The 27,085-nt window shown below is 45.8% G+C and overlaps 2 protein-coding genes across 4 annotated transcripts in view; both read right to left on the bottom strand.

The window, feature by feature from the left end:
• The window catches only part of RPS6KA6 (ribosomal protein S6 kinase A6), a 36,851-nt gene extending 32,855 nt beyond the window's left edge, over nt 1-3,996 (bottom strand). For 2 of the 3 annotated variants that reach the window (XM_088173084.1, XM_014888216.2), the window contains exon 1: nt 3,898-3,996. In XM_088173084.1, coding sequence (XP_088029210.1) covers nt 3,898-3,972 — 75 coding nt within the window. In that variant the 5' untranslated portion in view covers nt 3,973-3,996. The remainder of the gene's footprint in view (nt 1-3,897) is intronic. The other variant, XM_014888223.2, reaches the window with a different exon arrangement.
• Nucleotides 3,997-20,529: 16,533 nt separating this feature from the next.
• Nucleotides 20,530-27,085, bottom strand: part of HDX (highly divergent homeobox) — a 40,723-nt gene continuing 34,167 nt past the window's right edge. Inside the window, exon 11 of the mRNA XM_014888235.2 lies at nt 20,530-26,970. Within this exon, the coding sequence (XP_014743721.1) occupies nt 26,845-26,970 (126 nt within the window). The 3' untranslated portion in view covers nt 20,530-26,844. The remainder of the gene's footprint in view (nt 26,971-27,085) is intronic.

The following is a 27,085-nucleotide window of genomic DNA, read 5'->3' as shown; positions in this document are numbered from 1 at the left end:
TCTTTTCATTTCTGACTGGGTACATGATCTTAACTCCAGAATCAAAGGGTATAAAGCAGCCAGTCTCCAAATCATGTTTAATGGCAGGTAATTCCAGAAAAGGTTAAGATTTAAACTTGAGGAAAGCAATTATTTCAAATTTTATTCCTAGTGTAGTGAAGTAGTACATAAATACCAGAATTCTACCTATGATGAGTAAACAAATCATACCATTCTTTGGATGTAGGGTTATTGTGAAGTGTCTCCAAAGTATCCTGCAGGAAGCAAGGGGAGCTACCTGCAACAGACTCCTGGCTCCTGTCAGAGACTCGGAATACTATAGCAGATTTCCAAAATTAATTTCCAAAGCAGGATACAAACCCACCATCATTATTACAGTATTGCAGCACTTTTCAATGCATAAAGACACTCATTGTTTTCCCTTTAAGAGCATTAATGTGCATTTTTTTTTTTTAAAGGCAACTTCTTCCCCAAGATCTTTACAAAATCTGTACATTGTTGCAATGGCTGAGGGCACTCAAATTACGAGCAGGGTTTTACTTTCTCTCCTGAACAGAACACCAGTCGATTGTGGAGATTCTGAGAGATGCACAAAACTAGGTAGAGCTGAGTCATCCACGTCACTGCCAGTAATTACTCACAAAGGAGTTATGCAACTCCTAACACTGACAAAATTCAGTGGCCTTTGACAGACCGGGCTCAGAACGTGCTCCAGAGGATGGCCTGAAAACACTGGCCAAAATCAAAGATGAATTTATTTCAACTGGCAAAGGCAGCAGCTTATGCACAACAGCAGCAGAGCTCAGCTCACGAAAATGCCTTTTGGAGAGCAGCAACTTTCACTGCAGCCCCGTTTTCCAGCAGAATACTTTGGTTCTCAGTCACTTTTTTGTTTCAGCCTTGTCTTGCTTGTCACAATCAGGCAATTAAGCAACTGGTTCCTGAAGTATTGATTGCAAAAATAAGCATTTGAGAAGGAGGTTGCATTTATGCAATTCACAATATTCATGTCTTGCAAACAGCATGTGCTTACAGCAATTACACAGCTCGTTGTAAATGCAATCCTCCCAGTTCAAGGGGCAGAAAGTGCCCAAATTCCAACTATTTCTGCATTTCATTCAGCTTGGTCAGTAAAATGTTAATGGTACTTTCCTGTTTCTTTGTAGACTGTAATTACATTTTAATAATCTACAACAGTTGATTATGATCAACACCTTCATACCTATTTTTATTACCATGGAAATACTTATTAATCCAATATCCAGAGGGAAAGAAGGTCACTGAATATTTGAAACTTTAACAGCACAACACTGATCCTTCCTACCCAGGCTTGAGGAATTCCCAGAGTCACAGAACAGCTTCACAAGGGACACTGTCACAGGAATACAAACACAGGAACAGCACAGTGCACAGCCCCAAATCCTGAGCACTTCAAAGACACCCCTCCACCACCATGACCACCACCAAAAAAAGGGGCAAAATCAATCCATCCTGACCTTCAATAATTTCTTCCAAAAGTTCATGCTGTTCTTGTGACTTGAAGCATAAAAATTTGTTTCCTACTTTCAAGATCACCTCCTCTCCTTGCCAGGTGTTTTTACTCCAAGTCAACACAAGTGCTACTGGAAATGCACTTACTGCTAATAACATAATCCTAAATTTAGTCAACAAGCAAAGTCCTCAGAGAAAACCATTTCTTGGATTTTTTCCTCCTGTGCCACAGCTGATGGACAAAAGCACCAGAAGGCACAAGTTAATCTTCAAAATAAAAACCTATTTCACATTAGCTCTGTTGACTGTAGTTCCAGCAAGGCCAAGGTCAGAGATCTCTCAGACTGCCAATACAAAGCTTAATTCCATAAAATTTAAGTGAAAGTGCAAACTAAAATTCATTTTGAGATAAAATACAGCTTTGTTGAATCCCCAAGCCACGTGGATGTAGAAATCCAGCAAGTGAGAAGTGCAGCACACCCCTGAGATCACTTATAGAAAGGGTTATAACAACACAAGTATTTGTTCCTGTAATTTGGGAACTTCACACTCAACTTGAAGAAACTGCTTTGGCACAAATGGGCTTTAAGTGCTCCTGGCCAAACCTAACAAGGACACAACAAACACCAGGTCTCCTGTTAACCAGAGCACAACTGGAGGAGCTTTACACAGACCTTGTGAAATAGCTCAGGCCTGAGGAAAATACAATTTAAAGAGTGACTGCTGCGAACAGTCGCCTTCAGATGTTACAAACACACAGAGCCCTTTCAGCTGGACACCCCTGTCCTGTGCTCTGCTGGCTCCCCGTGCTGGGGGAGTTTGTCCAGCCAAAAAACACCCAGGGTTGCACATCCCAACTCAGCTGCAGCACTCTACACTTGATAATTTTACCACTGATGCATCATAATTTCCTAAAGAACTGATCAACAGGACCAAAAAAGTTCTCAGACCTTTGCTAAGTTTCATACCTCAATTACAACAAACTGCTTTTACACACAATATGAACAAATAAGCCTTAATACTTCTGCTGACTTTCTGATCCTGTAGCTTCACTAACATAATCAGGATTTCGCAAAAAATAAGTTAGAGGGACTGCAGTAAGTATTGTTAATCATTAGAACATTTTAAAGTGTTAGAGTGTAGCAGCCACGGTATAAAAACGCATATCTAGTAATGACAGTACTCAAATCCCCAAATTTTAAAAGCGCTAAGAAATTTGGGGTTTTATTCCCTTTCAATTTGTATCAGGGGAAAAAAAAATTCAACAAGACCCTTTAAAGGACGTCCTTTCACTCGTCCACACTTTGAGATGGTTTTGTTACAGACCCTTTTCACTTACAATAAGAAGAGTCTGGTGCACTAGAGAAAGCAAGTCTGACCAGTTTTAAGCAGCTTTATTTAGATAACATCTTTTGTGTGTCTAACAGACCTAGGTGTAATCTTTTATTTGTCATAGCTGACGATACCTGATACGCAACCCTTCACTTCTGATTTCAAAGTGCAAGAGTTTTAATACTCCAGCACCACGTTCTGCTGAGACACGGGAATCATTGCAACAGAACCAGTTTTACCTTTTATTTTCTTTTAAATTGCATTTGCTCCTTGCTGATGAAGCACCTCGAGCACTAAGCAATACCTCGAAGTCGTTCCTCGTTCTTTAACACGTTTAAGCATCCAAACCTCAGCCAGGCACTCCTGGTTCTCTCTGCTCGTTGTGTTGATGATAATCAACGCAGAGTTAAGTTATTCAACGTTTAAGCATCCAAACCTCAGCGAGGCACTCCTGGTTCTCTCTGCTCGTTGTGTGTACGATAATTAACGTATAGTTATTCCAGGAGAAGGCAAAGAGACCTCCGTACTGACAACCTACCTGGATGCACAGCCACATTAGCGCGAGCAAATTTCCAGCAGAACTTAAAGTAACTTTTCACAGGAGCTACGGCCATAAAAGTGAGTTTACAACCCCTTGGATGCTACGAGGGGTCGGACACCTGTGACACGAAGCAACCGAGAGGCGACACAAAGCACCGGCCTCCGCCGGGCGCCGGTCCCGCTACCTCCACACGTGTCACGGCCCGCGCCCGGGGGGCACGGCAGGGCCCGGGGCGGCCGCGGGGCTGCGCGGCGGCGGCGGCGGCCGGGCCCGCGGGACGGCGGGGGCGGGCGGGGGCCGCCGGCTGCGGGCCGGGACCGGGCCGGGACCGGGCAGGGCAGGGCAGGGCGGGCGCGGGTCGCGGCCGAGCGCAGGCCGGGGGGCCGGGGGAGGCGGGGGCGCGGCGGGCAGGCTGAGGGGGCAGCGGGGCGAGGCCGGCGCGGAGCGGCCGCGGGAGGCCGAGCCGGGCGCAGGTGCCGGCGGGGCTCGGAGCCGGCCCGCCCCGTTCCCCCCCCTTTCCGCCCCGCACTGACCTCGGCGCCGCTCACGTACAGCTCCATTTTGTGGCAGGGCTGCGGCTCGTCGTCCAGCGGCGCGCACGGCACCATGTCCCGGCTGTGGGGCCGCGGCGGCTCGGCCGCTGGCGGTGGCCGTGCGGAGCGGCGCGGGGCCGGGCGCGGGGCGCGGAGCGGAGCGCGGGGTGCGGGCGCTGCCGGCCGGCGGGGGCGGTGCCGCGCTGCGCTGCCCCGCGCACGCCCCCAACATGGCGGCCCGCGGGGGCGGGGCCTGCGCCGCACCGCGGTGACGTCAGGGCGGGACGGAGAATCCCCTGCATGGGGAGGGGGGGGAATGACGCGCGGTGACGTCACCGGGGCCGCGGGCGGGCGGGCGGCGCCGCGCTGAGGGGGATTGGGGATGGAGGGATTGGGAATGGAGGGATTGGAGATTGAGGGGCAGGTCTGAGGGGCATTGGGGATGGAGGGGCTGGGGATAAAGTGGTTGGGGATGGAGGGGATTGGGGGTGAGGGAATTGAGAATGGAGGGGTTGGAGATTGAGGGACAGGTCTGAGGGGGATTGGGGATGGAGGGGCTGGGGATAAAGTGGTTGGGGATGGAAAGATTTGGGATGGAGGGGATTTGGGATGGAGAGGTTGGGGATTGAGGGAGACGTCTGAGGGGGGTTGAGGATGGAGGGATTTGGGATGAGAGGATTGGGAATGGAGGGATTGGGGGTGAGGGACAGGTCTGAGGGGGATTGGCCGTGAGGGACGGGGGTGAAGGCATTGGAGGTGAGGAGGCTGCGAGGACAGGTCTGAAGGGACGGGAGGGTGAAGAGCTCGGTGATAAAAAGATTGGGGCTGAGGGACAGGGATGGTTGGGGGACAGGCTTGAGGAGACGGAGGATCAAGGGCTTGGAGAAATAAGGATTGAGGATGAGGGATGGCACTGTCACTGATCGGCGCTGAGGGCACCGGCTGCGGGCCCGGCACGGGGAGGCTCTTCCTCCCACAGAGCTGACAGAGGGGAAGGGAAAAAAAAAAAAAAAAAAAAAAAAAGAGAAAAACCCCAAAGTTTCGTTGGGTTTTGTTTGTTCGAATTGGCGAGGTGTGAGGACAGGAAGCGCGGGCGGCGCGGAGGCACAGCCCGGGCTCGGTGGGAAGCGAGGAGGAGCCGCCTCGCCCTGGTTACAACAAACCGGCCCCGACCCTTTGTTTGCAGGCTTGTGATGGGAGAGGAGCACAGCAGCACTGCCCGACGGGGGCAGGAGAAAGAGCATGAAAAAAACAACGTTCCCCCTTCACCTAGGAGCTGGAAGACACTAGATGATGCTGTCAAAAGTATGTTTTTAAAGCACAGAAAACTGCCTCAGTGACAGTTTGTATTTGAACATGCTGTATGATTTATCAATAAGCCCTGCCCTTTAGAAAAAGCAAAGACTCAAACCGTTCTTAAATTGCCAAATAATTTTGATGAAATGAGCACAAACAAGGGAACAAGCTGCTGCACCCCATAGCTCAAACACTTTCCATGCTGATTTTTTTTGGCTCAGAAGTCAACCACTGCACAGACAAGTGTAGGATGCTGTGCTGCTCCAGCCCTTGATTAAATCCAATTCCCAATCCCCCAAAGCTGCCCATTCCCAGTTCCCCGTGGCTGAAGAGTTGCCTATTGTGAATGTGTCACTGCAGCAGCCGCCAGCTGGCACGTCAGCATTTCCATTGCAAGCCTATTTTTAAAGGTCTGGAACTCAACCATGGAAGACAAATGTTTTGGAGTGTGCTCCGGGAAAGTCTGTCCTTCAGAAAATAAAAATCAGGTGAGAAAATGGAGGAGCAAAGTCACAGGTAGTTAATGTCGACAGAGAATTTATGCTTCAAATATAGAATTGTTCAGGCTGGGTCACTTTATTTTTGTTGTGGTAGGAGTGTGTGAACACGGAGATTTTACAGCAATTAAGTGACAGGAGATGAAGGGACAGCTTTGCAGACTGTTGGTGCACACAGCCATATCCCAGTGCTTCACTGGTGACACTGGTGTGGCCAAATCTTCTGTGAGATTAAATCTGTACATACTTCATCAGTGCCATCAAGTACTTAATTTAAATATAAAGGAAATCAACTGAGGAGTGATTTTTGAAAGTTCTTGGAGTGCTCAACAAGAACTTTTGCCTAAAACTCCTGTAGCAGATGCTGTTTTCCTGCATCTGACTTCTCCCATTGCTCCAAATAATAACAGGCTGTAAATGAGTGCTCTGCATCCCCAGGGATTTGAGAAATTCAGAGTAAAGCAATAATTAAAGGAGTTAGAATTGTTATTTGTGTCAAAGGCTAGAAAAGGGAAATTATTATGTATGTAGATATAAGAAAAAGGAAATTCAGAATTTATGTTACTCTAGGTCTCACAAGCAAACAAGCAAAATGTATTCAATAAAAAGGCAACAATATGTCACTGAAAGGTAAAAATTAGCAGGATCCCCCTCAAGTGCTCTTTCACAGGGAAATAAACCATCAAAAATATATTAGCAAATCACTGATTTAGGAGGACCAGGGCCTCATGTCTTGGGTTTCAAATGAATATTTAGATATTATACACCTGGATATTATATGCCCCTATTTGTAGAGCATCTAGTCTGCCTGTAGGGGTATCAGATCTCATTTGGTGCCCAGGTTTCAGCTGGGGGTATCACATCCCTGCTGTGCAATTTGCAGCTGAATATTTCTGACATTTCAGCACCTTCATCTGTTCAGCAGGTTCTGTCCATTCCACCCCTCAGCAGGTCCTTGTAATTAGATGAAGGGTTCAAAATATTTAGTTTCTTAATGTAGATTCACTTCAAAATTAATTCTACAGTGGTAAAATTGCTGGGAGTAGTATTTTACTGAGCCTAATAGGAAATAAATAAAAAAAATAAAAAGTAATAATAATATAGTAATAAATGGGATCTGCAGCCAAAATTCAGCTTGTTCAGTATCAGTACCCTGAAATCCAAGCACTCAGTTGTCCCTTTTATGCACCTGCAGCCACCTGACAGCATCCATACTTACTTTACTTATTCAATTTCCCTGAAAATCATTAATCATACACTTGAACATATGAGCAACAGCTTATTTATGAATTTTAAAAACCCCTGCACATTTCCTGCATGTCATTCCTAACAGGACATTTCTCAGAGAGGCCAATTACAGACTGACATTCCCTCTCCCTAAACAAGATTATTTCAGAAGAGTCCTGCAAACTTTGTGTTCATTCACCCAGTAAGTTTTCCAGGAAAGGAAAAATAAGAATATTATCATCAGGCCAGTGTCTTTTGTTCCTCTCCTTCCCCAGCTTAGTGACACTGAACCTGAACCACAGCAAGGACAGCAGAGCTTTCCCCTGGAAAGCCAAGCAGTGGGAATAGAGGAGTATCTGTATGGTGCCTTGTTTAGCAAGAGCTCAGGAAGGAAACTGCAAAAAAGCAAAGTTTGAGGAAGCTGCCCTTGCTTGTTTCATTCTGCTTTTACGACTCTGGTAACGCCCCTGGAAGGGAACAGGTACAAAATTGGCTTTGGGGGTTCAGTTCAAGGCAAGCTGAACTCTAGGATTGATTGTGAAGCTGGTTTGGGGGGATACAGTTAATTCCTCAGGGCCAGTTTATTCCAGTTCATCATCATTTCACCCTTAATCTGTTGGACAATACGATTTCAGCACATTTTCAGAGTCAGAGCAGCACAGCCCTTCCCTGTTGTGTGGATGAATGCTCATGGGTACAAAGCACGTCCTGTTCGTGCCACTCACTCTCCTACAAGGAGGAAAAACAACTGCCCTGATGCAACAAAAATGTGTCCTTGCATCCTTGAGTCCCTGCCAGAACTGCTCCAGAGGAGGGACTGCTTCACACAGAGCCTGGGGAGCTCCCACATGGGCTCAATGGGACAGCTGAGACCATTAAATTGTGGAAATCCTCTGCACACAGAGGAAACTGCTCGGGGCCTAGGCAGGTAAATACAGCAAAATTTCCACAATTTTAGACACTGGTATCCCAATACCAAACATCTATATACAGATTAAATTATGGAACAGCATCATGACAAAATCTTTGGTCAATGCTATGTTAGTGTGAATATGAAACAGAAGTGTGAGAGTCCATATCCCACCCTGTACGTTCTGACATTTAAAATATGCACCTAAGCCAAGCTCATTTATGTGTATTCACAGAGATGTGGTATCAAACACAAACAGTGTGAACTTGTTAAAGAGTTTATTGTGTGCTTTGCTCCACTCTGAAGGCAAGAGGAGTCACTCACATAGAACAGCCAGAACCTCTCTTCCACTCTCTTGTGGTTATGTCAGACTACAAAGTGGGAGGGAAGAGGCCCGTGGTGAATCCCTGCCTCAGCTTCATTCTATTTCCCCATCTCATCTTTGTGCTTCCATAACAAGGTTTTAAAAACTCACTTAGGGATAAAAAAAGGAACCTAATTGGGAGATGATGCTCCCAGATCAACACCTTAAGGAAGATCTACTATTTCATTCTCACCGTCAAAGCAAACATATTTTGGGGGATATTTTGGAACCACAGGACAGACTTAGCAGCAAATTTTGCCACATTTGTCCAAAATGAGCTCAAGAAATATCTCAGCCATATGGAAAATACAATTAATTTATCTCTGCTGATCACAGTGCTTTGACAGTAGGGGATGAAAACTGCAGATAGGCACAGTGAATGAAGATCCTACTAGACTTTTTAATGCTTGTATGTACTTGCTTTCACTTAAAACCTTTTAGTTTTCCTTCGTTTTGAAACGCATTTTGAAATCAAATGTCCTGTAGTTTATATTTTTCCCCCAAAACTGAGTGAATGCTACAAACCAGCCAACTGACGCATCTCAGTTCTTCTCTAACCTCAAAGAAAAATACAATTAAAAATGCAATATCCTGTCTCCACACTGGCCAGGAAAGCAGATGCCAGACAGAACTTAAAACAGAGTAAGCAATAGCTAAAAATACAGCTCCAGATTTGTGTTCAGGCTGAAGCAATTCAGGTTTCATAAACCAAGGGTGAGATCCTGCACAGAAGAATCTTGTGGGATATTTCTTCCATCAGTTCACCCAAGTTTACTGGAATATCTACATTTACAGTGCTCATAACACTTTGCAAATTCCACCCTTATCACCAAAGCACCTCACTCTGAGCCTGTTGGTTATTTGGATCTGGTGTTCCCTGGCTTTATATTGCAAGGGAGAGGGATTGATCCTCTGCACATTTTTTTGGGATTTCACACAGGTGTATATCCCACCTCCATTACCCCACAGGGCACTGCTCCATTCCCCAGGCTGGGGATTCCTGGGCTTTCACTCACTCAGAGCTGAAGAATGGAGAAATTCCTGTTTCTCTGCACACATTTTCACTGCTGATTTGGAATAAACATAAAATAGTTGTCAATAATGAGCACAAATGACAAAGAGAAGGAAAGTAATGAGCAGTCACCAGCTCCCCAAGTGCTGTGGAAATGACAAGGCCCTGAGAGCACATCACAGACCACCACGAGGGCACAGCAGGGATGGAGTGAGGAGGGGGATGGTTTTACACCCATGGGTGGCACTGCAGGGATGGACACTCAGGCTTTGTGGGCACTTCTGGAGTCTGAGCTTAGGAAAGCCCAGCACAGACCACAGGAACCCTGCAGCCTCCACGTAATGACTCAGTGAAAACCTCAAGGCCCAGCTTTGTCCAAGCTCCTCCTAAGGACTCATTAACACGAATTGCTTTGGTAATTCATCTCTTTCCAAAAGCTTCTGATGAAAACATGACCAACTGTATTTCTGACAGAAACTCCCAAGGTTAGCTGAGCCAAGTGCAGTCAGAAAACGTAATTAAATACTGAAATAAGTCACTGCAGCAGTGTGCACACACCAACAGATGGCAAATCTACCACAAGCAATTGATCCTTTTTTTAAAGAAACCTGAATCTCACACACTTTTGTCTTGTTCCAGAACTTGCTTCGTTATAGTTCTTCAAACCTGATTTATCCTTGGGGTTGAAACCAAGCCTGAAAAATCCAACTGGAATTTAGAGCAAATTTTGCCTCAGAGCGCAGAATAAACCACCACGATGTTCCAATATGCAAATGTATCAACAATGATGAATACTTAAGGGATTGATTGCATCCAAAATCATCGTGATCTCCATCTTCAGGGTAGTTCTTGTGACAGCAGAAGGTGTTACTTCTGCAGTGAGAGAGAGCCAAAGATGTTGCCAGTTCCTAACTTTAGCTAGGAGCCCACATACCATGCCTCAAACCAGTATCCTAATCATCCCAGGTGAAAATTCTTCCCATTTTGGAAGATTATAATTAACTTCCTACTGAGCCATGCTTAGAAAAATGCCTCAACCTGAAAGATTAAATAGGAACTTAGTATCTGTCAGAAATAATTCAGCAGTAGCTGTTTGTGTCTTGCAGTAGAAAGATACTGATTTAAAACTACATATTTAGAAGTTGTTTTCTCCTTATTGTGTAACAAAAGGACTTGACTGGATGAGTAATAGCTGCATGAGGAGCAGAGAGGAGGTCGTGAATGCCACTTCAGGGCTATCAGTTTGGGTCTTCAGATAATTGCTGCAGCAGCAGAGAGTGCTGGAAGGGACAGAGATCCACACCCTTCCAGCCCCCTGCTGCTCCGGGGGTCACCGCAGCTCCACTGCTGTTTCTTCTCCACCACAGTCAAGGTTATTTTCCAGCCGTCTTGACTTTGCTCCTGTTCCAATTGGGGCACATCTTGACTCATCAGTTCTTTATTTGGAACACACATCACATTTCTGCACTTCATCAGTTCTGCTCCCACTGAGGTCACTCGTTTGTGGCCATTCAATACTTCCTGCAAGTGCCCAGCTCCCAGTTTCACTGCTTCCCACTGCCCTGAGCTGGAGCCACTCTTCAGCCAAGGATGCTCTTTGTGGCCCTGTGACTTTGGGTTCAGCAGGACACAAGCTGAGCACATTCTGGAATATGTTTCACAATCAGTCTCTTTAGCCCAACTTCTTTTCCCATTAACTCTGGTGACAATATTCATAATAATTTCAATGGGAGCATGATAATTCTGTAAGTAATTGCTATCAGGAATTTAATTTAAACCTCATTTGACTGACATTTCTTGTTTGCAAGATCTCTATTTTAGGAACAATGTCTTGCTAGTGTATCTCTCTTCATCTTAGTCATGACTGATAACAGAATAATCATCCCAACCACTTTTCTTTTCCTGCATAATGGCTTTACTGCATTTTTACATAGCAAACACACAAGAATAGAAACAATTAGACAAATAACAGTATTATATGGAGATGAGCAGATAAATGACTAGAACTTACTTGAAACTCTTTACTAGGCTGAGAAGCCTCTCGAGCCCCAACAGAGTTGTTGAAAAGACTAAGGAACGATGCAAGTTGCCTCTATCTCTTGTTTCTCTCAGCTGGGCTTCCACAGGTGTATTAAACACAGAATGCCAATGTGCCAGAACTCCAACCTGCTCCTGATTTCACTGCCAGAAAGACACTGAGGGGCTGGAGCGAGTCCAGGGAAGAGAATGGAACTGGGAAGGGGCTGGAGCACCAGGAGAGGCTGAGGGAGCTGGGAAAGGGGCTCAGCCTGGAGAAAAGAGGGATCAGGAGGAATTTCTGGCTCTGCACAACTCCCTGACAGGAGAGGACAGCCAGGGGGGTCAGGATCTGCTTCCAGGGAACAGGGACAGGAGGAGAGGGAACGGCCTCAGGCTGGGCCAGGGGAGTTCAGGTTGGACATCAGCGGGAATTTCTCCATGGAAAGGGTGGTCAGGCTGCCCAGGGAGGTTTGGAGTCCCCATCCCTGGGGATGCCCAAGGAAGGCCTGGATGTGGCACTCAGTGCTCTGGGCTGGGGACAAGGTAGGGATCGGTCCCAGGCTGGACTCGATGATCCCAGAGGTCTTTCCCAGCCCCAGGGATTCTGGGCCCTGAGTTGCTCTGCAGGAATTCACTGCAGTAGCACTGCCAGCAAAGTCATCACTGTCCCAGTCACATTGTACTTTTCCAGGACAAACCTGAAGCAGCAATTGCCAGGCAATGGATCTTTAATCAGTGTCTTTCCTACGGAGAAATGCCACAAAACACTTTGCAGGTCATTACCTTGTTCTTAATAACCAACAGCATCCACGGGGCAGCCGAGTGCTGAGTAAGGAGGGACAGGGCTCAGCACCACTCCCAGTTGTATTCCCTCGTCTGCTGTAAATCTACAGGGACAAGCAATTATGAGGAGTCTTCAACAAGTTGACTTTGACACTGAAAGAGCTGCTTGTCCTGTCATTGAGGAGCTGTCACAGGCATTGATGGAGCTGTGGAAGAACAGCTGAAAGTGGTAAAAAATTGACAGACGAGCAGACTTTCAGTGATAAGGAAAAAAATCCAGTCCATACCACGTGAGAGGCAGAGTCTCACCACCCTTAATGGGAGGGTTTTTAGTAGATGTTGTGATTTGGCTCCAGTGAGAAACAGGAGCACTCCGTGGAGGAAACATCTCACAGGATGAGGTCAGACTTGTAAAGAATGGCTCTTACCACAGCCCAGCCCAGCAGCAGAGCCAGGGGTGAGCAATAAATCACCTGTGAACAACAAGAATAATTCCGGTGAGGTACCTCAACCTCCCTAGTGAAGCTACAAAACCTCAGCTCCAGCCTAGTTTCAGTCTGCATTTCACCAGTTTGTGGTGTTTTGAAGCAACTTTAAAGAATGTAATTCTGAGCATCAATATTTATCTCGTAAAAGGAGGAGGAACAACCTTTGATTTTTTTTCCTGCAAACAAACCCAGTGTGGTACTGATGCCTCTGGTACCACTTCTGGAAGGCCAGCAAAAAGCACCAGGGCAGGACTCTACAAAAGAGGAGGATCTGCTTTTTTTAATACAAAAAATTAATAAGCCTCACTTTTAAAATCTGCTAACAGTAATCTCGAGGAAAAAAGAAATAATGCTGGGTTTGTGTGGGAAGGAAGCAGATTTAAATCTCAAATGAATGACATACCTTGTAATTACAGGAACCATTGAAAGAGATAGTCAGAATTAAAATACTTCCAATATTCACAGCGAAATATTAATTTGAAAATTTTCAAGGGTGGATAACTGCACATAAACAGAGGCAGATGATCAAGGGCTGGAGTTCAAATTAACTCAAAGAAAGAAGCCAGCCTTGTTAAATGATATCTAAAATTGTCCCTGAGCTCAGCAGCGAGGGCTCGAGGCAGCGTTTGGCTGGGCGAGCAGCAACTTGGATTTACTGTGAAATTGTGCCTTTGTGAGTGCCACAACTGCCTCCCAACAATGCCTTTCAGAAGCACATGAACTCTGAGAACGCTTCAAAATTTAAATTAAAACACCTTTCCAAATTTTCAATCACCAAACAATGGGTGATTAAGAACAATCATTAAGCTTGCAGCAACAGAAGTAACATATTTCTTCCGTTATGGCAAAGTCCTCATCGCTTCATGCATTTTAATAAGACACTTATAAAGTATTTCATGTTGCACCTAGCTATTAATATTGGTTATTTAGCACTCTAGGTGGAAGATGTTTTCACTCAGAGATGATTCCATCTGTATTAATGTTACAAATAAAACTATGAATCCATCTTATATCAATTATTGGCATTTTTTTGGACCCAGTGGACCCAATGGATTAAATTAATGGCATTTTTTTGCACCCAATGGACTCAATTAATGTTATTTTTTGACTGAAGGAGATTATTACCTCAGCACAGAACCGGCAGGAGACCCCAAGACCCCTTAGATAAGATTTTAATGGGATAAACACATGGTATCAGTTTTCTGTACAGAACATTTTGCCATAAATATTTTCTCCACAAAGGATTTTCCCTCCATAGAATGCCACTCTGATTGCTCAGCATTTCCCTCTGACTCCCCTCGTGTCACTCTGATGGATCTGCTGAACCCTCTGAGAGCTGCAGGGAGCTCAGGGGAACCCAAAATTGTCATTCCCTGTTTGTCTGCCTGTTTGTTTAACTCCAACCCCGCAGTTCTGGCTTCCTCCAAATTCGCTTGGAGACTCTGGGAGTGCTTTTTCAGAGCTGTTGGCTTGTCACAGTGACACCTCTGCTTCATTCTGCTCCGTGCAGCTGGAAAACAGCGAGAGCTCCCCTGCAGACACCCTGGCTGCTGCTCCCATTCCTGGCCATGGAACGGGTGAGGAATTCACACAGGCTGGGGGCTCGCTGGGAAAAGCACCTGCCAGAACTGCTGTGATGGCATTGCAGTCAACAGGACTGAAATATTCCAGAGGAGGCACCAGGATGATTGGAGGGATGGAGCAGCTCTGCTGCAAGGAAAGGCTGGGAGAGCTGGGATTGTTCAGCCTGGAGAAGAGATCCCATTGTGGCCTCCCAGTGCCTGGAGGGAGGATAGAGGAGGGGAGATGGGGAGAGTTTGAAGCTATTTCCAGCGGCTTCAAGCTGCCAGAAAGTAGGATTAGATGGGATATTTGCAAAAAATTCTTTTCTCTGCAGGTGATGAGGCCCTGGCACAGGGTGCCCAGAGAAGCTGTGGCTGCCCCTGGATCCCTGGCAGTGTCTCCAAGGCCAGGCTGGATGGGACTTGGAGCACCTTGGGCTACTGGAAGGTGTCCCTGCCATGGCAGGGGTGGCACTGGATGGGCTTTAAGGCTCCTCCCACCCCAACCCACGCTGTGTCCTATTGGCACCTCCCAAGGACCCGATTCTCTCCTCCCTCAAGATATTTTTGAGCTGTAAATTATGGTCTGAACTTTCACAGGTGTCCTTAACCCCTCAGTGACCAGCAGGCTGATCAGCCCCAAACACATTTATAAGCCTCAATGGTTCTATTGTAAATGATGAAGCAGTTCAAGGAGTCACCCAACAAACATAAATTAAAGCTATCAAAGGTCAGATCTTGGTATGAGAAAGCTGGAATGACTCAGTTTATCCAGAGCATGAGTGAGATCTGTTCAAGCTCTCATACATTGAACTAAGAAATGCTTCCAGCAAAAATACTCATCATTGTAAAACCTTTAGGATATGAAAAAAATAGAAATAACTCAACATTATTAGTAGATAAGGGTAAAAACAGCTTTTAAAACCTCTTAAGCAGGGGATTTTCTAATGGATTGTATTTTAATTTTTGCTTATTACTACACAGCTTTTAATACAAACCCTTATTTTGTGCACGGATTCTCCTTTCCTTGCATGTGTTCCAGCGCTAAACCATTCCAGTGAAAAGTCCACAGTATGAAGCTCATAGTGAAGCAAACAAAAAAAAAAAAATTAAAAAAAAATAGGCTGGGTTTTATTTTTTCCTTATCGAGCCAAAAATCACCCGTCATCCCTGCCCACGGCTACTCCCACGGGCAGAGCCGTCAGCGCTCTCACATCCCGCCCTGCGCTGCTTCCCGGGAGCTGCTCCTGCCGAGCCGGGGCCAGCGCCAGCGGGGCGGCCCCGGGTGACACCGGGTGACACAGCCCTCTTCAGGTGACACCGTCCTGTTCAGGTTACACCATCCTCTTCAGGTGACACTGTTCTCTTCAGGTGACACCATCCTCTTCAGGTGACACTATCCTCTTCAGGTGACACTGTTCTCTTCAGGTGACACCATCCTCTTCAGGTGACACTATCCTCTTCAGGTGACACTGTTCTCTTCAGGTGACACCATCCTCTTCAGGTGACACTATCCTCTTCAGGTGACACTGTTCTCTTCAGGTGACACCATCCTCTTCAGGTGACACTGTTCTCTTCAGGTGACACTGTTCTCTTCAGGTGACACCATCCTCTTCAGGTTACACCGTCCTGTTCAGGTGACACTATCCTCTTCAGGTGACAATATCCTCTTCAGGTGACACCATCCTCTTCAGGTGACACCGTCCTGTTCAGGTGACACCGTCCTGTTCAGGTGACACCGTTCTCTTCAGGTGACACTGTCCTGTTCAGGTGACACCGTCCTGTTCAGGTGACACTGTTCTCTTCAGGTGACACCGTCCTGTTCAGGTGACTGCTCCGAGCCTCCTGCAGGCCCAGCCAGGGCCAGCCCTCCCACCCCAGGGCTCTGTTGTGTTGTGCTCCCATCCCTGCTGCTCCTCCTCTCTCCCCAGGACCCGATGTCCATGCTGGCACTCTGAGCATCCCCAGCTCTTCTTGTTTTACCAGTTTCCATTTCTCCATCATGCACGGACACTTTTGTGTCTCAGTTTCACCTTTGTTAATCTTTCCAAGCTGGATTGGTCCTGTCCCCTTCCTGCTGTGGCCTCCTGAGGCTACACACACCCAAGGGATGGATGAGAGGAAGATTCCACAGAATCCTCCAGGCTGGAAAAGAGCTCTGAGGTCATCAGGCCCAGCCTTTGGCTGATGTTTGATCCTGGATCTTGGATCCCCTCTTTAAGCCCAGGTCATGATGGTGGCAAAGGTGGGAGGCCACAAATCCAAGCCTTTGTTTAATCTCCATTCTTAGTGTATTTTACAGCTCGTTTTGGGCTAAAACAAGGAAAGCTCAGCGTTGCCAAGCTGGGCTCATGCCAGGCCTCAGGATTTGGGTGAGTGTTCCTCTTGCTGGAGAAGCACCAAGCAGGAGTTTGGGAACTCTGTCTCTCCAGGCATTTCCTGCCGTTCCTGCTCTGCAGAGCCACTCTAAGATGGGGTGACCTGTGTGTCCCTGTCCCCATCCACCTCCCAGGTTACCTCTGCCTCTCCTGCGTGCTGAGCTGTCCCCTCTTCTATGTACACAAATTTTCTTTCCACACATTGAAATCCTTGAGCTCACAAGATGTGTGTGCAGCTCCAGGTCTCATAATACTCAACCAATTAAACCAATATTTCCACTTTTTTTGTTGTTGTTGTTGGACATCCAGAATAACATCACAGTAGTTTCCTCTGTCTTCTTTGGAAATTTCCTTTTTCCAGGAAGCCAACATTCACTGCTGGAAGGGAGTGATCCCTGTGTGAGCCATGGCAGTGCTGTGGAGATGGGGAGGTGACAGTGAGATGTCCCTGTCATTACAGGAACAGCAATTAAAACGTTCCTCACCCGGCTGGACAGGTCACTGCCCTGGGTGGAAAATCTGGAATCACTGTTGTGGGGAAAAAAATCTGCAATCAGTCTCTAATTACTGCTCATGGCCTGGCTGTTAATTGGAGCTGCACTGAACCCCAGCGTGGTGGAGCCAACAGAAGCTCTGCTGCACTGACCCACGGTGGGACATCGATTTTGGGGTGACTCAGAGGGGCCCCCACTGCCCCCACCCCCTCGGAATTCCAGGCACACACCCTTCCCTGCCCAGCCATGCACAGCCCATTCCCAGAGCCCATGGGAGCTATAAATACACACCCGGATCATCCATCGACATTTAAATATAATACACTGCCAGGGAGAGGGGTTTGAAATATCTGAAGGATGTGGTATCTTGGAAACCGATTGCCTCGAGTTGCCCAAATCAATTACAGAGTGAATCAACACATGGCTCTGGCGTGGGAGCAGCGAGCAGCTGGCGCTGCCACCCGTCCCTGTCCCCATCCCTGTCCCCAAACCTGTCCCCAAACCTGTCCCCGGGCTGGGAGCACGGCAGGGAACAGCTCCGGGAGCCCCAGCTGCTCCTGCTCCCCCAGGACAGGGCACTGAATGGTTCAGCTCTTATCTCAGCTCCTTCAGCTGAATTAAAGAGGGGAAAACCAATTGAAAACCATCTGCAGAGGTGATAGGAGTCTTTATCTGGGAATGTTTGCACAAATTAAAAGGGTTTTACTGCTAATTGCTGACATTTTGTCAATGTTTTCTACCTGTCTTCAGGCCATCAGCAGCACTTACTATGAAAATTGAGAGTCCTGGTTCTTGCAGAGGACACAGATCACAGCAGCTCACAGTCCCCCATGGCAGCTAGAAATGGCATTTTCAGCCACACACTCCAGGGTTTTGTATGAAAAAAAAAATCGATTAATTAATATTTTAAAGAACGGAAACTCAGAAAATCATCTATTTCTGAAGTGTGGTTGTAGAACATGCAGAAATGTGTCCATCCTGTTCCCACGGCCCAGATTTGGCAAAAGACACATCCCAGTGGGATTTTTCCCAAAAAGGGCTAAAGCAGGGAGCCTGTGCCAGCGTTACTGGGGTCAAACTCTGCTGCTTGGCTGTGCAGGTGTTTTGTGAGGAACCCACGGCCTGATCCCCACACAGGAGCTGAGACCTTCAGATCTTTCATTCCTCCCTGATCACTTTGGATTCCTTGGCCAGGCTCTGTAAAAAGCCTGAAATTTTAAATAATGGTCCAAAAATGGGATGATGTAGCTGGGAGAGTGTGGGTTGCTGAGAGAAGAGAAGGCTGAGCTAAATATTTGGCAGAATTAAGCAAACCAGGAAAGACATGTGGGCATAAAGAAATAATTCAATATTCAATTTCTGGCAGAATTCATGAAATCTGTTTATAGTTCTGATCACAGTGAGCCATTTATTACTATTATGGGAATGAAGGCCGGGGGGGGGAGTTGGTTGCAATGGGTTTGCAACTGTTAAATGATTAACAGAACATTAAATTAATTAATTAACCCATGGTCTTTGATTTGATGGGGTATCTGTTCCCAGGAATTCCAAGGATTTGGCCTCCCCAGAATGGGCTCTCCTGGTGTGGCTGCTGCTCTCCTGCTCTGGCCATCCTTGAGGGGCTGGGACCTGCTGGGTGACTCCTCCAAATTCACTTCAAATTTCCCTGAATTCCAATCGAGCTCAAAACCTTCAGAAGAAAGCAGGGCTTTTAATTGAAAATTTCTGAAAAGAGGAGACAGCCAGGGAAGATTGAGGCTGGGGAGAATTCTTCCTTCCAGAATAGCCAAATGAGCTTTTTCTGGTGAAAATATTCTACACAGTCCAAGATTATTTCAGATTTCCAGCAAGAAATAACCAAAAAGCAAGATCAAATAGTAGGCAAAGTCTGAAAATTTTCACATTTCTTGCCCTTTCCTTCTCCACTAAAATAACAACTTCAAGTACATAACCAGAAAACACCTTTTTTCCTGCTTCTTTCTCCTCCCATGGCCCTTTCCCTCACTCCTTGCAGCAGGAACATGGAGCTGGAGTGGCCACGCAGCTGTCCCTGCTGGTCACACATCACCTCATCCCATGGAGCAACTTTGGTGACCCCAAACCTAAATCCACGTGAGGAAATCAAATTGGAATATGCTCCTGGTTTATGGCTGCACCTTCAGTCTGATCTCAGTCTCCTCTCTACTAATTTTATATTTAATACTCTAATACTACTAATACTATTTTAATATTTGATTTTTCATTGAAACAAAACCACTTGTTCATTCCGAAATGTGAAGTATGGCGACAGTTCAAGGCATTTTTCCTCAATTCCTGGGGTTTTTTTGCCACCAGGTGGCAATGGAGCTGCAGCACCGCCCGGCCCGGGTGGGCTTTTCCCAAAACACCCGAGTTTAGGGTCCCAGGAACATTTGTTACTAAATCTTTAGGATCAGATAGGTTTAACTCCTCTCCAAATCCATCTCTCTGGTTTTCCCCTCCTGCTCTGCAGCCGAAATTCCAAAGCCGGACGGCGGCTGAGCTCGGAGTTTGGGTGACTTTGGGGAGTTTAATTAATCAGGATTATGGGAATCTGCAGGAGCCAGGTGAGCCCGTGGGATCCGCGGGACGCGGCCACATCGCCACAGCCAGCCCGTGCCAGCACCGGAGCCGGGAACTGCGGGACCCGGGAATGTCGGAGTTTGGGATTTGCGGGATCCGAGAATTGCCGGACTCTGGAATTTCGGGACCTGGGAATTGTGGGACCCCGGAGTTGCGGGATCCGGGAGCTGCGGGACCAGGGAATTGCGGGATCCGGGAATTGCGGGACCCTGAAATTTCAGGATCCGGGATTTGCGGGACCCCGGAATTGCCCTTCCCGGGATTTTCGGGATCCAGCATTTGCGGGACCCTTTAATTGCGGGATCCGGGAATTGCGGAATCTGGGAATTGTGAGATCCGGGAACTGCGGGACTGTAATTTCGGGAGCCTGTAATTTCGAGATCGGGAATTGCGGGATCCGCCCGCACCTCGCTCCCGTGTCCCTGCCCGACCCCAGGGGATGCAGCCCGCAGCAAATCTCGTTTCCATGCGGTCCCTCCGGCTCTTTCAGCATCCCTGAATTTCAATTCCGTTTCACTCCTGTCCCTGTCCCTGTCCCTGTCCCTCGGGCACCCCCGGGCTGCTCCTTCCACACCAGGATTGCTCCTGAAGCCATCAAACATCAGCTCCAAAACCTGTCCCGTTCCCATCCACGTGCATTGGGGATGAGGTCAGAGGCCACGGGATTGAGCTCTGGAGATCTTTAATTTAGGGAATGTCAAGGGATGGGATGAAAAGAGCACAAAGAGCTCACATTTAGCTTAAAACCAGCTTTAAAAAAGCCCCACAGCTCAACGCCCTCGGGTGAACTGAGCTGGGTCGGTGCTGGGTTTTTTGGGAAGGGACATTTCACTGCTCCTGGGACAGAGGGCTCCAAGTTCTGTATAAAATTCTAATTCTGAAAAGCCACTCCATAAATAAGAAATTAATTTATATGGGCTGAACCCTGACATGGATTTAATTCTTGTTGCTCTGAACAGAACTGAACATTTACATAATAAAGACAGAAACGGAGAAGCTCATATAGGAAAAGGAGTTAGTTCACTTTTATTTCATTTCTCCATAGTCCCAAACTTGACAGACGTAGAAAAATATCCTTGAGTCAGTAGACAAATTTACCAATGCTAAATAGCCCTTTTCTCTGACCATCTGGGCCACCCTAAATACATTTGTACAAGCATTACTTCAAGGGGTTTCAATAAAAGGTTCTTCTAAACTATAAACAATAAACTACAGAGGAAAAACTCGAGCTACCAAAGCATGCAGATGAAGGGATCTTCCAAAAATTTCCAAAAAAAAAAAAATTAAGAAAGCAAACCAATCTTGAGATGCATTTGGAAGAGAAAACAAATTAGGACAATTTGAGGAAAAAATAATTAATTAAGAGAAGTCAAAGCAAACTCTGTAAAGGATCTGTGGATAAGTTAAAATATCTATGGCACAACTTTTTACCAAAAAAAAAAAATTAAGGCGAAGACCAACGTTTTATATAAAAATAGCTGAGCAGGCTTCTAAAGCAGGAAATCAGCATTTCCAATGATGACTCTGTTAATACAAGATTATAAATACCCTTTATATACACAGAAAAGCAACTCAATACAAATGTCTGGACTGTTTCTCTGGGCATCTGGCACTCCAAATGCCCAGATCAGGTGTCCTGGACCTTAGTGGAGGTACTTCAGTTGAAGGTTTGTAGTAGTTTCTTTGCTACACGTACTGATACAAATCATAAAAATGCAATATAAATAAAGATTTTTCACACAGAAACTCAGGAATATGCTCAGGTTACAAAGCTTAAGGAATTGGCCCAGAAGGAAATGATAAAAGATTTAAAATCATCAATTATCCTGTTTTGTAGGCAAACATCCAAGTTATACAATAATATTAGATTTTCAGAATATTTTTTTTTAAATGAAACCGATTCCTACAGTGAAAATAAAGCAGAAGTTACCATAGCAGAAGATTCATTATCTCTTCAGAAATACAGCAGTTTGTTTATTTGCCAAGATTACTCAGAAATATTATTATGGGCATTTTCATGAAGTTCCAAGCCTAGAAGTTACCAGTTGCAAGGACATAAGGAATAAACTGTATTTGTATGGATGTATTTGACTAATTTTTCAGAACTATGCAATTGATATGCAGCAAGACAGAAAAATAAGAGCAAATTAAATGTATTTGAGAAGAACTCCATTAACATTTCAAGTTAAAACATCTTTGTAGGGCTACTGTGATCAAGTTGAGTGTACCTGTGCACATTGCAAATCTGCATCTGACTGTCCACACACTCAGTAATTCCAGAAACAACCCCAGAAATTATAAAATTCCTACTGGAGAAGACAATTTTCCCCCAGCACAACTCAGTGGATTTGCCAATGACTTTTTGAACCGTATTTCACAAAATCTGCAAATAAAGCAGGAGCTCTTGTTTTCCACAGCACAGAAACATTTTAGTTTATTGAAATTTTCTTGACTAAAACCCAGAACTCTCATTTCTGCCTCCTGGTGCCTCATTCCCTCCATCCCCCTCGTGCATCCTGCCACCCTTCCCCTGCACTCCAGGGAGACAAACGTGATGGGGGGAATTCAAGGAACTCTTTTCAGATGAAACTTGAATACAAATGTGGTCTAAATAAATCTACATTTGACCTCAGTTTGTTACTGACCCATTTTCATTTAACACTTCAAAATTCTTTCTACAAAGTCTCTATAAAGTTATGCCAAAAAAAGGAGACAACTGAAACAAAAATCTGCAGAGGTATTTATGAACTGTGATGTCTCAGGAAGTGTAAAATCCTTTTCCTTACAGTGCTGAGATCACTGACTCCTCTCTCAGATTAAGTTATCTGATGCACTGAGCAATGTTCCAACAATTACTAATACCAGAATTAAAGATAATACCAATTTCTCACAGTAACTGCACCAAAACCAGCACAGCCACCCCACCATCCTTCAGCTTTAACAGAAATATTTTCTCCCATTAACATATACTAAGCTTTTCTCCCTAATATCCCATTATTTCCTTCTCCATAGATTGTGATGAACACAAACACAGAAAAATAGCATAAAATAAAAACAAAGTGATGGCTCACACTCAGCAAAAACCAAGCACAAACTGAAGGATGCACGTTGGGAATAATTTATTGCCTATAAAAGGTTAAAAAAAAAATCCTAAATTCACATTTTCTGTGTGGGTTTAAGGGGTGTCACGTTTCAGAGGTAGTGTTGTGTAAAATGTAAATCAGAGCTGGAAAAGAGTCATTGACTTAGCTCAGTAACATGGGACACTGTTCCCAGAGCCAAAGCACTGACCTGAACTGTTTTCCTTCCAGGGGCATCCTTGAACACCTCCTCAGCCAAGAGGATTTGCCCCTTTGTGGGAAAAGAACCCCCACAAGCCCAAGGCTCTGCCCTGTTTCTGTTCTGACCAAAGCAGCTGCTGTTTTTCTGAGCAATAAATACTCACACTAAACTCCTGCTCTTCCATGGAAAACACTCATTTTGTAGTGCTGATCTAACTACGTTTTTTTCCCCAAAACTTTTCAGATTTCACATGTGGTCAATGCGGTAAAATGTTCTTGATTAAAGAAATCCAATGCCCACAATCCAAATCCACAATCCAGGTGGAGTTTTCTCACTCCCTAATTTTGCTCAGGCACCTCCCAGCTGAGCTGGGAGGATTTGGGACAGAAAAGGCAGAGTCTGAGCCAGGTTCAGCCCCTGCTCTGGGGCAGCTGGGCAGGGCTGGACATCAAGCTTTGGGCTGGACCAAGCTGTGAATTGTCCCTGTGCCAGGAATTCTGTGCTGTTCCCTTCAGGCACTCTGAGAGCAGAGGCCAGCAGTGATTGAGGGGAAGGTCACACTGTGCAGGACTTTGTGCTCAGGGTCAGGGACTCAGCAGATCCCAAAGGGGAGGGCACATCCCTTCCAAGCAGAGATTCCCATTCCCAAGCCAGATGTCCTCGATGCTGCTGGTTTGTTCCATCACTTCACCTGTCTGAGCCCAGCAGCACACACAGCTTCTCCCCTGAGGGAAGACACAACCAGGACATTCCTTTCCTCACTCACAGGGCTGCAAAACCCCAAACTCCTCATTCCACACCTTTTATTGCCTTAGTGAAAAGAAATACTTGGAGAGATTAAAGTGCAGAGCTGCCTCCAGGGCCAGGCACTCCAGAAAGCTCTGAGGGTTCATCTGCTCAGGTACCTTTAACCTGCCCCAAACTCACCTACTGGAGTATTTATTGTTTTATTGGAATATTTCCTGTGACTGTTACTCCTGTCACACCTATGGATGTGACTGAAGCATCACCTGCAGGGAGAGGAAAGGAGGAAGAGCTCCAGGAAACAAGGTTTTAACCATGAGCAAACTGCCCAGCATTAAAAACAGCCCCCAGGGAGAGCCTGTCCTGCCTCTGGGTAAAGAGTTTGCTCTGGGCCACCTTCCCACCTGGCCTTCTTCAGAAAGACACCACTGATGCTCCCATGGATGCTCTAGCAATGAGCATTGTTCATGGACAAAGCAAATGAGAGGCTTTGCAGGATGGTCAAACACAGATCCACGGCCACAGAAAGGTGATAAAACCACCAACACGTGGCCCTTGTGCTGCAGTGATAATTCACATTACAGTCACTCACTGGGCAGAAAGGGGGCTGGGTTCTGTCACCCTGAAAAGTACAGGATGAGCTTTATCTCCTGTGGAAGGTTATGAAATGATGAACTGCACTTAATGAAGGTATTTGTTACCATCCTACAGGACAGGGGAAACACCCTGAACCCAAACCCACCCCAGAGCCACCCCCACTGCTCTCCACCAACATTTAACCACCACTGATGGCAACAGTCAGCAGGTTTTTGTTGGAAATACACACTGATAGTGAAAAAACCCAGCCAAGGAGCAGTGGAGCATCTTCCTCCCCTATTTTGTTATTCAGGGATGGAATTTATACTGTTTTTTTTTTTCCTGATAATCCTGTAGTGCTGTCAAGTGACCCAGGCTGTGTTTGGTCTCCCCACAGGAGAAAGGACCACAGAACATCCCCCAGGGATGGGGTGGGCCTTGACTGCTCTTCTCAGCTGCACATCCAGGAGGATTCCAGCTTCCTGGAGAACAGGGACTGACATAATTGTTTGTATCTAGCAAACAGTTCATTCAAAATTAATTCCTTCCATTTGTTTGGATATGAAATAGCAGCAAGACAACAAAATAGGAATCATCAGTGGAAGTTTTTCTTGCAGGAAGGCAGATGATTTAACTGACCATGAAATTGAGAACTCCTGTTACGAGTATCCTGCCCTCTGTCATGGGAATTCAAGTGGAAGAAGCAGGAAAAACAGGGTCCAAATAGTGGCAAATCCCAGCACTATTTAAAAAAAAAATCACAAAAAACCAAGAGGTTTCATTGTCAGTGGCACAAATTTCCTGTCCAAAGAGAACAGCAATAAGAACCATTGTCAGCCTGGCATAGAAAACCCTTTATAAATGAGCTTTTCAGAGTGAGCAGAATTCCAGCTCAGCTCTATCCCCCCAGTGAAGGACAGCACTGTCAGCTCTGCTCACAAAACTCCATTTCCACTCTGAGTTTTAATGCCTCAACTCACACACAGCAGCTTGGAACTCGGGGCTTTCTCTGTGGAAGGGAAGCTCTGTTGGGAATTTACAGAATTGTACAGGGGTAGAACTATGAGACTTTTGGTTTTTCAGAACACCTTTTAAAACTGTTCCTGCCCTTTCTGCAGCTGGTATTTAACAGTATTGCTAAAAGCTCCTCGTGCCCAAGGAGAGGAGAGACTAAAAACCTGAAAGAACAGAGCTCACTACTGATACTAAACAAAAAGAGCTGTACAAGTGATTAGGGAGGAACTGATCAGACTGAGAAAACCCTAAAACCCCCGTTTAATCCCAGCATTAAAGAAAAAACAGGTGTAAATATTTCCCTAACTCTCTGGATTTTCTGAGCTACACCTTGGACCTCCCACTGAAATTAAGGGGATTACTCACTGATGAACAAGGATTCCCCAGAGTCAATTATTATTTGGCATAAAATGGGAAAATCAGTTTTTTTACCAGACTGAAGTATCTGTGTGAAAAATGATTGCTGAGGGATATCCAGGTTGGAATTGGAGCATCAATGCCATGGGCAGGCACCTGCAGCATCCCACAGAACCATCCTGGAGGAAAAGAGCTCCAGGATTGAGACCTGCCCTGGACTGGTCACCACCCTGTCACCACTGCCAGGCACTCCCTGGACACCAACACACCCCAGTGACTCCACCTGAGCATCTCTGCCATCCAGGCCACCACAGGAGTGAAGGGACTCAGTGCCAACAGCTCTGGGAAGGAAGAAAATTCAGTTCAGTCCCTTCCTGCAGTCGAGATCACAGTTTAGAAATGGCACTTGCCAAAAAATGCACCAGGCAGGGCTTCAAACCAGACCTGCAAAACTCACTTCCCAAACCTTTCAGGATGCAATGACAGCTGTGGAATTCTGACTGGCTTGGTAAACTGGAGCAAAGTTCGTGGAAAAATATATAACCAAGATTTAAAATAATAAGAAGAACTTTAGCATTCAGGCTTTGACAAATAAAAACTGTGACTACAATCATTAAACTCTAATGAGTGTAAACATCCAATCCCATTGCTACTGTATTAGGAAGTTGTGTCCTGCAGCTATCAGGGTTCCCATTTCCACCTCATTTCTTCCAACACTTATCACTGCTTCCTTGCATTAATAATTTATTGATGATCATTCATTTTTTTCAGTTAGCTTTTCAAAGTTTTTTCAGCTATTTTGGTCAGAAAAATGGAAGATTTAACAATCTCAAGTCAGAAAACAAAAAACACTTCAGTTTAATTTCAGGTTTTCAAGCACAACTCAGAGAAAGCCTGTTATTCTATTTGGATCCCCAATTTTTAGTTCACCTACCTGAGTAAAAATGGGGAAAAATATAATAAACAGGCCTGGGGAGCACGTGGAGCTGGAGAATTCGCTGTGTCACACATTTGTTTCCCACTCCTGCTCAAAAAGACTTTGCTACAGAGCCAGAGTTGTTCTGGAGAGTCCAAGTTAATCCTACCCAAGGCCAAGCTGCTAGCAGTGAACCCTTCCCTCAGGCAGTTCTTTGATTTTCCAAAGCCAGCATTCCCAATTCCTGGGCAGTGCAAGGCTGGGAGGAGCTGCCCTCCAGCACAGGCTCCTCCTGCTCGGGCTGGCTCCCTGGGCTGAGAACACTGCAGAGCCAAAGCCTCTCTGTCCCCTGAACCCTGCACCTCCTTGGGGGGTTTCTGTTCTGTCTCTTCCAAAAAAAAAAAACCAAAAAAACCAAAAAAAGCAATCACAAACTGTCTGAGGCGTTTTTCTCTGACAGGGAGGAGAGGCTGAATGAGGTATCGTCGGGCTCTGGGGATGTGTGGTTGAAATCCATTTCTTCAAGTTCAGGAGGTAAGTCTGAAAGCAGAGCCTACAAGGGAAAAACATCTAATATATAGTATATACATTATTAGGTGTGGGTTTGTTATCAGCAGTGCTATGAACAAAGAGTGAGGAAATTAATTGAGTTGTTCAATCATAATTTG

Source organism: Sturnus vulgaris, chromosome 14, assembly GCF_052056855.1.
Source record: "Sturnus vulgaris isolate bStuVul1 chromosome 14, bStuVul1.hap1, whole genome shotgun sequence".
Taxonomy (NCBI): Eukaryota; Metazoa; Chordata; class Aves; order Passeriformes; family Sturnidae; genus Sturnus; species Sturnus vulgaris.
Note: the sequence above shows the minus strand (reverse complement) of the source record. Positions and strands in the feature narration are given on the sequence as shown.